General features: G+C 41.8%; 2 protein-coding genes across 8 annotated transcripts in view; one reads left to right on the top strand and one right to left on the bottom strand.

Moving 5' to 3' along the window:
- LOC139557414 (histone deacetylase 7-like) overlaps positions 1 to 7,892 on the top strand; it is a 91,818-nt gene extending 83,926 nt beyond the window's left edge. For all 6 annotated transcript variants that reach the window (XM_071372189.1, XM_071372186.1, XM_071372188.1 and 3 more), the window contains 5 exons: positions 1,019 to 1,137; positions 1,807 to 1,940; positions 2,158 to 2,239; positions 2,574 to 2,712; positions 2,815 to 7,892. In XM_071372189.1, coding sequence (XP_071228290.1) covers positions 1,019 to 1,137; positions 1,807 to 1,940; positions 2,158 to 2,239; positions 2,574 to 2,712; positions 2,815 to 2,857 — 517 coding nt within the window. In that variant the 3' untranslated portion in view covers positions 2,858 to 7,892. The remainder of the gene's footprint in view (positions 1 to 1,018; positions 1,138 to 1,806; positions 1,941 to 2,157; positions 2,240 to 2,573; positions 2,713 to 2,814) is intronic.
- A 443-nt stretch (positions 7,893 to 8,335) lies between these two features.
- On the bottom strand, positions 8,336 to 11,934 carry LOC139557416 (twist-related protein 2-like). 2 transcript variants are annotated; one of them, XM_071372192.1, is made up of 3 exons: positions 10,776 to 11,934; positions 9,669 to 9,923; positions 8,336 to 8,781 (listed from the first exon to the last, which is right to left on the bottom strand). In XM_071372192.1, the coding sequence occupies exon 1, from the start codon at positions 11,512 to 11,514 to the stop codon at positions 10,933 to 10,935; it is 582 nt and encodes a 193-aa protein (XP_071228293.1). In that variant the 5' UTR covers positions 11,515 to 11,934; the 3' UTR covers positions 8,336 to 8,781; positions 9,669 to 9,923; positions 10,776 to 10,932. The 2 variants fall into 2 exon arrangements, with proteins under 2 accessions (XP_071228293.1, XP_071228292.1); XM_071372191.1 differs by lacking the exon at positions 9,669 to 9,923.
- Between the last annotated feature and the right edge of the window lie 2,121 nt (positions 11,935 to 14,055).

Raw genomic sequence — 14,055 nt, 5'->3', positions numbered from 1 at the left:
TTGAAAGTTCTAATGAAGTCTCTGTATGTTGGTTTGGTCTGCTGTCTGGTGGCAACCATAGGAAACTGTAGCAACCACACAGTAAGAGGGTCCACACTGCAGGCAGACAACCAAGTGGGTGGGCCCCACCTCTAAGCCAGCGTAACAAAATGAGAATGACAACATAGTACTGGAAAAGTTTCAACAAAAGTTTTTAACTTCAACGTAATAAGTAACAAACCAGAGTATTCCTAATATACCTTACTTTTCCACACAATAGTGCACCATCCTTGGAAATAATAATTATAACTCTGTTTTTGTTATCTGAAAATACATATTTTGTTGCCACACATCTGTCCCACACAGATTTAGAATGCGCAACAAATTTGTTGGTGAAATATTGTCAGTCAGTTTCTCTAAACTCCAGGGGTAGGGAATGCTGCCATCCACCACATACCTCTACACCCCTCCCCACCTCCCTGTCTCCTCTCTCTCATTCCTGTTCTCCTCCTCTCCTCTCTCCTTCCCTCTCTCTGATTGATCTTTAATGAGCCCTCTCCCTCTCTCTCTTGTTCTCCCTGTAGTCTGTCTATAGCTGGGCTCACAGGGGAGTATGGAAGGTTTTATTGGTCTACAGGGGAGGCGGGGTTAGTTAGTGTGGTGGGGAGTGGGGGGGTCTGGGCTGGAGGAATCCAAACGCAGGATAATGAACCCAAATGGATCCCAGATGGCATGCTGTCAGTGACGTGAGGAGAGTGACAAGCTCCAAATGGGAACCAGACGCGCCTATGGCGGCTTTGAACTCGGGCGGCAGCGGAGATGCCTGCGTTAGCTTCCTTGCTAGTTGGCGGCTCTGCTCTGCACTGTGCTGGTTGACTCTCTGACAGAGAGGGGTGATGGACACCAGCCCAGAAAACAACAGGAGGCCCACTCCCTAGCAGCTCAACCCCAACCATGCTCTCCTCACTGTCTGAAACAGCCAGGCAGGGCTGTTAGTGGACTAAATGACATAGATGTTGTTTAATGTTTCTCCCTGCAGGACGGTGGTGATGCCCATAGCTCAGGAGTTCTCCCCTGACGTGGTCCTGGTCTCCTCGGGGTTCGATGCAGCAGAGGGACACCCTGCACCTCTAGGGGGTTACAAGGTCACCGCCAAATGTAAGCAAGGTTTTCCTCAGTACACTTTAGACCCCGAGCTAGCCTATAAAGTGGTTTTAGAGCTTTGCTAGTTAGTTCTTGATAAATGGAAGGCAAGACATTTATAAGCATTGACCTGGTACACAATATAAAATGGCATGATAAAAAATCAAGTAGGATGGACAATACAGATGTTGGATCTTAATGTAATCACCCTGTTGCAGGATAACTTTTCTGAAATTTAGGAAATGTTCAACTTGTAGTGTATTTGAAGTTTAAAAAGGCTCTTAAAGTTTGTACTTTCCACTTTGAAATTTCAGACTTGATTTTCCCCTCACGAAAAATGGATCAACACCTACAAAAATTCACATAATCATTTACATTTCCTGTTGCTGCAGGATTATTTTCCTGCTATAGCAAACTGGCTCAAATTAAGATCCTACATCTGTAGTTGTATTTTTGTTAGTGTTGTAACTGTGTGTCTTTAGGGATTTACTGTATGTTAATCTGCGCTGTAAATGTCATAAAGATTGATACATGCCCTGCAGTATATTCCCATGTTGTCAATCTAGAAAAGGGGTTGAAATGCCGTATTGAACATGATTTAGGCTAGTTTAACATGCAAAGTTCCCGTGCTTAATTGGCCACCACATCCCATATTGACTGTGTTAATGTGGATGTGTCTGTCAGGTTTTGGGTTCCTTACCCGGCAGCTGATGGGTCTAGCTGGAGGCCGGGTGATCATGGCTCTGGAGGGAGGTCACGACCTCACGGCCATCTGTGACGCCTCTGAGGCCTGCGTCAGTGCTCTGCTGGGTATTGAGGTGAGACTGGTTTAAGGTGCATTAAAGCAGTTTATAAACTACTTTAAAACCCCTTCCTAAATCATGTTAAGTATACCACACAGGTTTATGTGAAGTGTATTCCCTCATAAGGAATATTCAATGATATGAGTAAGAGGAAATCTATGGAGGGCTGTTAAGGTGAGTGTTGTTGATGAGTGGTCTGATGCCTTCCTCTCCCACTGCGTTGTCCATACAGGAGCCTCTGTCGGAGGAGGTGCTGCTGCAGAAGCCCAATGCTAACAGTGTTCACTCGCTACTGAGAGTCATACAGATACATGGTAGGTAAACAGTCATTCAACTCCTCATGTCTCAAATAAAGGATACCCCTGTCCTCCTTTTCCCTCTCTGTTTCTCTCTCTATTGTATTTTTGTCTATCCCTTTATTCTTGTCTGATTCTAATTATTGTAAAATGCAGAGACTTCCTGAGTACACACACTGATTTAATACAGTAGGCTACAAGGACCATATGGGCCCATGCAGTTGGAGGGACTAGCATTTATGTCAGTTGGACGTTCAGACCTTCTGACTGCAGCCGAAGTGCCCACTGCTCTCATCCAAGTGTTTGTGCTTACTGGCTTTGGTTTAGGCAAATAAAGTGACCTGTTTTTCAGGTCAGTATTGGCAGTCCCTGAAGCTGTTCAGTAGCTCTGTGGGACTGTCCTACCTGGGTGCTCAGAGGAGAGACTGTGAGGAGACTGATGCTGTCAATGCTCTGGCCTCTCTGTCTGTGGGGGTCCTGACCAGTAGGAGGTATGACTTGACCACCAGTACCTAACACTCCTAAATACTCCCCAAAATGTTACAAATGTGATGCATGATGTTTTTCCTAACCATCTTCTCTGTTTCCCCCAGCCACCCAGACGAGCCTATGGAGCAAGATGAGGACTCCATGTAGAAGATGCTGACCCTTGACCTCACAGACCTCTCCTTCAGGACATCCCAATAGCCTTGGAGATTCTTCCCTGTCACACGACGAGGGGGAGGAGTGTAGATTGTGGATCTCTGCCTTAACCAATGAGGCCCTAAAACCACACAGTGCCTCAAAGACCACCGTCCATTCTCCTCAGGCTATATGCAGAGCACCTTAACACAGTGAAGAATGAACTCAACACATTGGAACTAATGTAGCCTTCTGACACCACACCAAAGTCCTGTCAGTGTATATGTGAGATAAAAGATGTTCTCATACAACTGATTATGAAACTAACTCTGTCCATGATCTAGCCCCAGCAATACAGAGTCATTTATATTGGGTGTATTCAGAAGGATACCAGCCCGGTGCCGTGATATTGACCACTTTTTGGCCTTTCAAAAACAAAACAGTACAGACATAATAGGTCTTACTGAGGCACTTACAGTAAAGCAATACTAGCACCAGGTCTGTGGGTGTCTGTTGTTGTGTCAGTGAGCAGAGCAGACACCAGTCAGTGGCTCTGAGGATGGCCCTGGAGAGAGAGAGACCGAGACCGGCCAGCACCTGGCAACTGCTGAATGGCTCAGTCAATCCTTGATGATGTCATTTATATTCAGTTTAACCACTAAAGAAGAAAATGAAGATGTGGTTTTATCTGTCGTTTTTGCACTGTGCATTCCATAATGTGAACCGTTGAAAATTCCAAACCTCGGGGGGGGGGGGGGCTATAGATTATTTAATTATCTGTTCAACTTTGAGGATTGGAAGATATTTTTCTCCTCTGAAATCCACTCACATTCTAAGAAGACTCATGCATGTATACACAAATTAGTATTTCTAAGTGCATTTGCAAAAACTTCCTGTTTGCCCAGATTGTATTCTGATTATTCCACTGCTGTTCTTAGACAAGTGTCTTTATACATTGTTCACATGGACACATGTCTTTATACATTGTTCACATGGACACATGTCTTTATACATTGTTTGCATGGACACACACACACACAGTCAGAAATGCATTTCATTCTCACACTATTTCCCTTTATGTTTTACTGACATGATGAGGACCAAACTGAAACAAATAAACCAATGAATCTTATGAAGAGCTGAAGACCTACCACTGTTTGGGAGGAAATACTAAATGTATGTTAATGAGGGCTATTGTATAGTTTTATTATGCTAGTCAAAGGCTCTAATGCACTTAATGGACATCTCCCAAAGAAAACTGTCTTAAATATGTCTGCAGTATGACCGTATTACTGCAGTTGGACCAGTGAGGTTACTGTGTTAAGTTGATGTTTGTTTTTTCAGGACCAGCATTTTGACCTGTAGACATGCCTATTTTATTGTGTACATTCATTTCACAGTTCAGTTGCCTTGTTATTATCCACAAGCAAGTCGAGCTCAATACGGTTGGTTATATCAAGTCGAGCTCAATACGGTTGGTTATATCAAGTAGAGCTCAATACGGTTGGTTATATCAAGTAGAGCTCAATACGGTTGGTTATAACAAGTAGAGCTCAATACGGTTGGTTATATCAAGTAGAGCTCAATACGGTTGGTTATATCAAGTCGAGCTCAATACGGTTGGTTATATCAAGTAGAGCTCAATACGGTTGGTTATATCAAGTAGAGCTCAATACGGTTGGTTATATCAAGTAGAGCTCAATACGGTTGGTTATATCAAGTCGAGCTCAATACGGTTGGTTATATCAAGTCGAGCTCAATACGGTTGGTTATATCAAGTAGAGCTCAATACGGTTGGTTATATCAAGTAGAGCTCAATACGGTTGGTTATATCAAGTAGAGCTCAATACGGTTGGTTATATCATGTAGAGCTCAATACGGTTGGTTATATCATGTAGAGCTCAATACGGTTGCTTATATCAAGTAGAGCTCAATACGGTTGGTTATATCATGTAGAGCTCAATACGGTTGGTTATAACAAGTAGAGCTCAATACGGTTGGTTATATCAAGTAGAGCTCAATACGGTTGGTTATGTCATGTAGAGCTCAATACGGTTGGTTATATCAAGTGGAGCTCAATACGGTTGGTTATATCAAGTGGAGCTCAATACGGTTGGTTATATCAAGTAGAGCTCAATACGGTTGGTTATATCAAGTAGAGCTCAATACGGTTGGTTATATCATGTAGAGCTCAATACGGTTGGTTATATCATGTAGAGCTCAATACGGTTGGTTTTTTCAAGTAGAGCTCAATACGGTTGGTTATATCAAGTAGAGCTCAATACGGTTGGTTATATCAAGTAGAGCTCAATACGGTTGGTTTTTTCAAGTAGAGCTCAATACGGTTGGTTATATCATGTAGAGCTCAATACGGTTGGTTATAACAAGTAGAGCTCCATACGGTTGCTTATATCAAGTAGAGCTCTATACGGTTGGTTATATCATGTAGAGCTCAATACGGTTGGTTATAACAAGTAGAGCTCAATACGGTTGCTTATATCAAGTAGAGCTCAATACGGTTGGTTATATCATGTAGAGCTCAATACGGTTGGTTATAACAAGTAGAGCTCAATACGGTTGCTTATATCAAGTAGAGCTCAATATGGTTGGTTATATCAAGTAGAGCTGAATACGGTTGGTTTGGTGTGTTATTCTATGTGAAAACCTTCTTTATGGACCATCCAACAGACTATTACTGTTAGCACTATGGAGATGTTGCTTCATGATGGTGCATACTTCTCCTATAGACCTTGTGGAGAGAGTCCATCTCCACTCGAATGTATGATACAGTACTTGATATCATGCTGATTATTCATTTTCAGATATACTGTACCTATACCCATCCACGCTAAGCCTGCTCCAAACTGAAACTAGTTTGTGAGAATTCCTCAAGCCTATTTTGTGTGTTCATGAAATGACATCCAACGTAGATAGTTTTTGTTGTGAGTTGAAATGTTTACCACATTCCACAGTTCCATTTTCTACATTCATTCTAGATGTTATGTAGTTTGTCTTAATGAGCATTTCATCTAGATTGCGCTCATTGTTGGAAGCTATTCGGTGAATGAAAAGAAACTGGCCACCATCAAATTCAGAAGACATAGTTATGAAATGTGTTTTAAGATTCACAATATTATTTTGTATATGACCCCATACCTCTGGAGTGTGGCTAAATGTTTAAATGTTTAAATGTATCATACGCTCTCTATTACTGCGTATTATTGTGTTTTCCATGTTGAAGAAGTCATACTCTTTTTTATACAAAATCAAAGAGAAGAGTGAGAGAGAGCATCCACTTCTGTCTAAAACAATATTTACAAGGCATCTTTTGAAAGGAACATGCTCTCTGTGCTGGTGCTCCGACTGGTGATACACATCAACGTTGTCTTAACTAGACATTCTTCTCTAACCTCGGCTGCATCCTCACCCCTAGTTGGCATTGAGAGAGGGAGAATGGTAACCATGCTAACAAGTCTTTTAGCCCTTTCCTCTTATACTCTGTACCAACCACTGTGGATAGCTATGTGTGTCTAGGAGACCATGTATGTGCAAGAAAGTAATAACTATTGCCAGTTTTCACTGTGCATTATTAATTATTGTTTGTACTAGTTATATGTTTTGTTTTCAAGACTCTGGGCAATGTTTGCCCATAAGGTCGCCACAAAGACTATAAAATTAAAATTAAATAGAAGCAGCCACCATCATTCAAACGCTCTTAGAACTGACAGTGACTGTGTTGTGTCTGTCTCTTAGAACTGACAGTGACTGTGTTGTGTCTGTCTCTTAGAACTGACAGTGACTGTGTTGTCTGTCTCTTAGAACTGACAGTGACTGTGTTGTCTGTCTCTTAGAACTGACAGTGACTGTGTTGTGTCTGTCTCTTAGAACTGACAGTGACTGTGTTGTGTCTGTCTCTTAGAACTGACAGTGACTGTGTTGTGTCTGTCTCTTAGAACTGACAGTGACTGTGTTGTGTCTGTCTCTTAGAACTGACAGTGACTGTGTTGTGTCTGTCTCTTAGAACTGACAGTGACTGTGTTGTGTCTGTCTCTTAGAACTGACAGTGACTGTGTTGTGTCTGTCTCTTAGAACTGACAGTGACTGTGTTGTCTGTCTCTTAGAACTGACAGTGACTGTGTTGTGTCTGTCTCTTAGAACTGACAGTGACTGTGTTGTCTGTCTCTTAGACCTGACAGTGACTGTGTTGTCTGTCTCTTAGAACTGACAGTGACTGTGTTGTGTCTGTCTCTTAGAACTGACAGTGACTGTGTTGTGTCTGTCTCTTAGACCTGACAGTGACTGTGTTGTGTCTGTCTCTTAGAACTGACAGTGACTGTGTTGTCTGTCTCTTAGAACTGACAGTGACTGTGTTGTGTCTGTCTCTTAGAACTGACAGTGACTGTGTTGTATGTCTCTTAGAACTGACAGTGACTGTGTTGTGTCTGTCTCTTAGAACTGACAGTGACTGTGTTGTGTCTGTCTCTTAGAACTGACAGTGACTGTGTTGTGTCTGTCTCTTAGAACTGACAGTGACTGTGTTGTCTGTCTCTTAGAACTGACAGTGACTGTGTTGTGTCTGTCTCTTAGAACTGACAGTGACTGTGTTGTGTCTGTCTCGTAGTGCACCAGTTGGTATCTGTTGTCTATGAAGGGTTTAACTCTGTTAGAGTTAAAGTGTTTTGAATACTGTACATTAGCTCTCCTGTAAAGTTTTCCAGGGGTCTATGGGCCACGCTCATTTTGTCTTAGTGGCCAGTGGGCCACTCCTCTCCATTTCTTTTTATGTTGTCCTTTTTATGATCTACTTCTTGTCCTTTTTATGATCTACTTGCTAAAGTCACTGTAAATAGATACTCAAGACCAAAATGCATCACACATGTGCCTTGAATCATGTATTGGTAGCCTTCACTAACAAGTTTAGAATAACAAAAAATGACATTGAATCTTTTTTCATACTTTTATTTCCTCCATATTTCCTATGTATGTATAGAAAGAATGTCTATTTTGTACTGTTTTTCTCTTAATTAAAATTGAAAATGTTGTGTGTGTGCACATGTGTAGGTGTGACATGTTTGATATACAGTGTACACTCTCATGGTCCATTAATGCATGTATCCACATGTGCTTCTGTGGTTGGGTATATCATAAGATTTCTTTCCAACCAATAAATATTTTAGAGGCCTTAATTTCCCCCAAAAGAACAACAGCTTTATGTGCAATTATACCTTAGTCTGCCAGAGCAGACTTCTTAACGAGGCGTATGTTCTAGAGCACTAATTAAGGCTGACAGGGTAACTCGTAGATAGATCCCTGGTAACCCAGGTTATTTCACACACAAACACAAAGAAGGATAATAATCAATGTATTTCATATGTATTTGGTGTTTAGAAATGCTATTGTGTCATGTTGAATGCTGATGGTGGACCATGATGGTGTAGTCGCAGTACAGGGTTTAAGGTGAGACTGGTTATAAGATGAGACTGAGAAAGATGCTCAAATACACATTTTATTATATGGACAAGAAAATCACAAGGCATATTTTATCCACATATCTACAATTGTAATACAAATACATTCTTTACAGCAACTGATTCCCTTTTAATCAATAATGTTCTATTGGTTGTGACTACATGTATTTACACTAGAATAGGAACATTCACATGACTTACATTTGTGTACAAAACTGTTTCTAAGTCAAAGTTGCAATTTCCAGGTCATAAAATGCTATAGTTGTCCGTCTTCCAGGCCTGCTAGCAGCTCAAAATTGTTGCCCTGTCGTTTCTGTGTGCGCTCGAGGAAGCCGAGTCTCTACAGTACCTCTCCAGAGTGAGGGCAGGGCTGAGATCTGTGATTTAGATGGTCCAGAGGTGTAAGTACAAACCAGTAATCAAAGGGATTGCAGACTAACGCGAAGGCTTCTCAATCGCCTTGGTCGGATGCTGGGGAGACACACAAGATAGAAACATTCTGTAAGTGCTACAACATAATGCTAAATATGCTATTTCCTTTTGCTTTAAAGAAAACACATTCTTAGTTCATGATGCCTAATGAAATCTCTGTACTCTCTAACAGTTAAACTGGTAATGGGCATAAACTCCCTTCAGTATCAAAATGTTTGTCCATTTTCCCTGGAGGTCATGGCTGTGTGTTTTGTTGACCATGTCCTTGTAAAATGTGGTATTTTGATTAAATGCAACTGGATAATATCAATAAACATGCATATAAAGGCAAAAGTAAACTCAATAAATATAAGTATAAACGTCCAATCGAAAGCCAGAGTGTGGCAATAAGTTCAGCGACAAGAACAAAGCAGGCTAAAACACCAATGTATATTTGATCTCCTTGAAAGACAGGGATAAACATTGACGCCTCCCTGGCAGAATACAAATCTGTATTCATGTGGCTGACACACACACACACACACATCCCAAAGCAACCCCATAGAATAGCAGGGAGAACATTCACATGAGAAAGGTTAAGAAGACATTAGTTGGAGAATACTACAGGACCCTAATGACAAAGGAGCAAATCATGTCTTCCTTCAGAGTCAGCTTGCAGACACAACAACAACGGCCATCCCAGCAAACACAAACACTGAGAATGCATCTCTCATATCTAACCGCCTGTTCCACCTATATTCATTTCACCTGGTATTTAAGAAAGGGTCAAAGGACATTTAGCTTTCATTTGCCTCAAACACAATTTCTAGAGGACAGTGTTTGAGAATGTCACAGCGAGTAACATGTCAACGTGGGCTAGGTTGTATGAACACACTGTGCTGACTGTAGTATGAAAAAGACATCCCTCAGAAGCGTGGTAATGGTACCTCTTGTGAAGTGGGTAAAGCAGTGGTTTCAAATGGCAAATGTGTGGCCACTGGTGAAGGGAGGCACAGCCACTGATGAGGCGTCTGATAGCCATCTTTACCATGGAGATGTGGAGCTGGAAGAATCAATGGCACCTCTTTCATCTAACTCAGTGGTTTGTGGGAGTGCAGTAGACAGCCATCACTTCTCCTTTGATGGCTAACTGCTGCATGGTTTCTCAAAACCAGGTTATTTTTGTTGAGCCTCGTCAAGATCTATCTCATTTTTGTCCAGTGGAGCAAGTTTAAGCCAAAACGAAAGGAAAGAATTCAAAGGAAAGTTTTAGTACCAAAAAAAAAAAAAAAAAAAGGGACTTGGTTTGGGTGTAGGAAAGTGAAACTTGTAATGTTACTTTTTCCACAATCATTTGGCTTCAAAGGCCGATTAATATTATCTAAAATGATGAGACTATGAGGTACAATGAGTTATGGCTGGCTGGGTAAAACTCTCTTTCTGTCTCTCTCCCACTCTCTGAAGGAATTTATTATTATATGCCTTTCACATAAATATACAAATATATATATAAAAAAACACCAAGTCTATTATGAAGTTGCACATGATTATTTTTATGATTTCTTGTCCAAATACAATTTGTATATGTATAGAAACTAGAATACAAGTAAGATTATGTATGGTGTGATTTGTTAGCGTTCAATTTGTTATTTCTTACAAAATGTATGAAATAACAGCTCTATGGCCTCCTATTAGGTCCATAATCATGATGATAATCATGGCATACATTTAGCTACCATCGTATATCAATTTTCAGTACAAACTGATCTTGTAGAATAGTTACAGTATACCTTGAATTTAAAAAGAGATTTGTGGTAACCTAAGGTGTGCTGTTCTATGTTCCTCCCTTGTGATTTACTTACTTGGCAAAGTTATTACGTTTCATTCTGGCAAATGTCCAGCATTGCATTTGATACTATATTAAAACACCAGGTTAATCTCTGATCACCTTCAGCAGATCTGTTGAATTACTACTTCTTTGCATGCAATATAAAACAGTGACATTTTGTTTTGGAAAGATACTATTGAGTATGAATGGTTTGTATCGTGCATACCTGGTGTAGAGTGGTGGAGGAGTTAGATGATGTGAGGATGAGGGTCAGAGAGCAGGGGTCAGAGGTCATGGGAGATTTGGTCCGGAGGGCGCAGCTGTGGGAGGGCGTGGGGGCAGGAGGGGAGGGCGAGAGGGTGTTAGAGAGGTAAATGGGAGGGCTAGTGGGTAGCGGACATGGACCAGGCCCCCTCCATCCTCCACACTGAGAATGCATAGCTGAGTCTCTCGTGGGCTAGGTAGTTACAGCTGGCCAGCTTGGCGTCCATCTCATCACTCTGCAGGACTTGGTAGAGGAAGTCAATGTAGCGCGAGGCCAGTTTCAGGATCTGGATCTTGCTCAGCTTGTCTGACGGCAGCGTGGGGATTATCTTACGAAGCGAGGCAAAGGCGTCGTTCAGGGACTGCGTCCGTTGGCGCTCCCGTACATTGGCGACCACCCGCTGGTGCTGAGGGTCCTCCAGGGGCTGGCCTGGGATGGGGAGAGGAGACAGGGAGGGCTGGGGACTCTTCTTAGGCCTCTTGGGTCCTGATGGGATCAGACTGGGGGGCACTCCTGTTGTTGACTTGTTGTCCTCTGTTGGCGATGAAATGTTGTCTTTCCTGGTGACCCTTTTGCGCCCGCCAGCCCCTGGTGTTACCACCACCACAGGGCATTTGTTTGGAGCGCAGTCTGGCTCCTCCTCGCTGGACACCACCCCTCCCTCTGGGTATTCACCACAGCTTGACGGATCCTCTCTCATGGCAGTCTATCTACCTAACCCTGTTTCTACACCTACACTGTTTCTATCCCACTCCTCTGTTCTCTCATTCAGGGCCTCTAATGGGCTATGCCTCCTTTAGTTTCTCTGTTCTATGGCAAGCCTGTATAAAGAAATACCAGAAGTGATCTGCCAGATCTGCTAGCAATAGAAAGCAAATGGAAAAATAATCAATTCTCAGTATTGGAAATCCATATGTTGCCTACATCTAGACATGACAACAATTTAACAATACAATCTGCTCGCTACATTCAGAACGGCAGTTGCGTCCAGTATCCTAGCTCAATGTAAGACAGCAGCCAACCTGCATCTGGCTTTTTAAAGAAGAAAGAGGATGGAACTTGTAAGTTCCCACCCATCTGTTCCACAGATTGGTCCAGCTGGGTTCTAAGGCACAGCCAGGCCAAGCATAACAGGAAGAAAATGCGTTTTGTGATTGGTAAGGGTAAAGGAATGAGGCGGAGACAAAGGCACGTGGGTTGACCAATCAGATGAGGATATTCTGCCGTTCTTTTTCGTATAAGTTGTCCAAGTTTATAGGTTCCAGATTTCTTCCAAAACAAGTAGCTCCCCTCCCCCATACCTCCTTTTCCCTTCTTAAAGTCTCCACAACTCAACACCATCATCAATTCCTTTGGATTTTGAAAGTAGGAACTAGACAATATTCTCCTCACATGATGTACTATAACTCCTCAGGACAGACCTCGTTAGTGTGCCCAGGTTTCTTAGAATAATTAGAGGCTTTGCATGAGGAAGAGAAAAAACACTCTTTAGTAGTACTAGAGAGATAGATACTATAGAACTAGGCTGTCATTATCTTAACCTTTCATCGAACTGAATCGTCTGTACAGTTTCATTGCATTCAGCTTCACAGTTCCATTGTTTTGTAAGTCAGAAAAAAGCCTCAGAGACAGTGTGTTCAGATTCGCTTTGTTTTACTGGAGACCTGGCGCAGTCTTCTGAGCAGTAGGCTAAAGGGGAAACTGGCATACCAGAGTAGCAGTGAAGTCTAATGGCAAAATTAGCTCAAGTAAAGGAAAGAATGAGAGGTTCTGATTCTAAGGGGTGCCTCTGGGAACATTTGTTTCATCCTCTGTGCCAGAACACGAACATACCCTTCAGTTCCACCACCGTCACTCAGTTCTCAAACATTGCGGGCATCCACAACACAAGAACAAAATCTATTGCTTGACTTTTGAGATTGGATTCGAATGTGCCTCAGTCCAAAACAGTTCCATGAATGCCCTCCAATGTAAAAGTGCACTGAATGCATCAGGGACATTGGGTTGTGTTGCACTAGGGTACAATGTTTATACGTGGAATCACTTGAGTGCATTTAGTATGTGGTGTGGGTTATTCTCTGAAGAAATGTGGACCTGCGGAAAGAGACTTCATGTCAACATACTTATAGTACACAAACAAAATTCACCTACATGTGTTTTACCTACCAAGATTAAGTTCGTGCCAAACTTTCTCGGTAAAACAGATGCCAGACTTCCACTGTTCGGTCCAGATGGGCAGTAAAGACGGTGGAATCGGTGATCTGTTGATTTAAAATAATTATCTTGGTATAATCAGGAAACTGACCTGAATGAATACCCAACACTGGTCAGCGTATAGGCCTAGTATAACAAGCAACATTACCTTTAAAGCTAGAATCTTTTATTTTTGGACATCAATAATGATATATACCCATTGATTCTTGAAAAATATAACTTATAAACGTCAACTGTTGTACCACACCAGTACCCCAAATATAAGATTGTTTTACTCCAATGTTTGTAAACAATGCAAATGTAAAGAAACACTGTATAGCTTCAAAACATGGTTTTCATTTTGATATCCTGGATGGTCAATCCTATATATACAGTATATATACACTACCGTTCAAACGTTTGGGGTCTCTTAGAAATGTTTTTGTTTGTAAAAGAAAAGCTAATTTTTGGTCCTTTAAAAAAACATAAAATTGATCAGAAATACAGTGTAGACATTGTTAATGTTGTAAATGACTATTGTAGCTGGAAATGGCAGATTTTTTATGGAATATCTACATAGGTGTACAGAGGCTCATTGTCAGCAACCATCACTGTTCCAATGCCATGTTGTGTTAAAAACTAATCCAAGTTTATCATTTTAAAAGGCTAATTGATCATTAGAAAACCCTTTTCTAGGCAGAGTTGCAAATGTAGCGGATGTGAAATGGCTAGCTAGTTAGCGGGTACGCGCTAGTAGCGTTTCAATCAGTTACGTCACTTGCTCTGAAACCTAGAAGTAGTGTTGCACCTTGCTCTGCAAGGGCCGTGGACTTTGTGGAGCGATGGGTAACGATGCTTTGTGGGCGACCGTTGTTGATGTGTGCAGAAAGTCCCTGGTTCGCGCCCGTGTTGGGGCGAGGGGACGGTTTAAAGTTATACTGTTACATTGGTGCCGTGACCCGGATCACTGGTTGCTGCGGAAAAGGAGGAGGTTGAAAGGGGGGTGAGTGTAACGGATGTGAAATGGCTAGCTAGTTAGCGGGTACGC

This window comes from Salvelinus alpinus, chromosome 28 (genome assembly GCF_045679555.1).
Source record: "Salvelinus alpinus chromosome 28, SLU_Salpinus.1, whole genome shotgun sequence".
Lineage (NCBI taxonomy): Eukaryota > Metazoa > Chordata > Actinopteri > Salmoniformes > Salmonidae > Salvelinus > Salvelinus alpinus.
The sequence above is the reverse complement of the archived record's forward strand: the minus strand, read 5'-3'. Positions and strand labels throughout refer to the sequence as shown.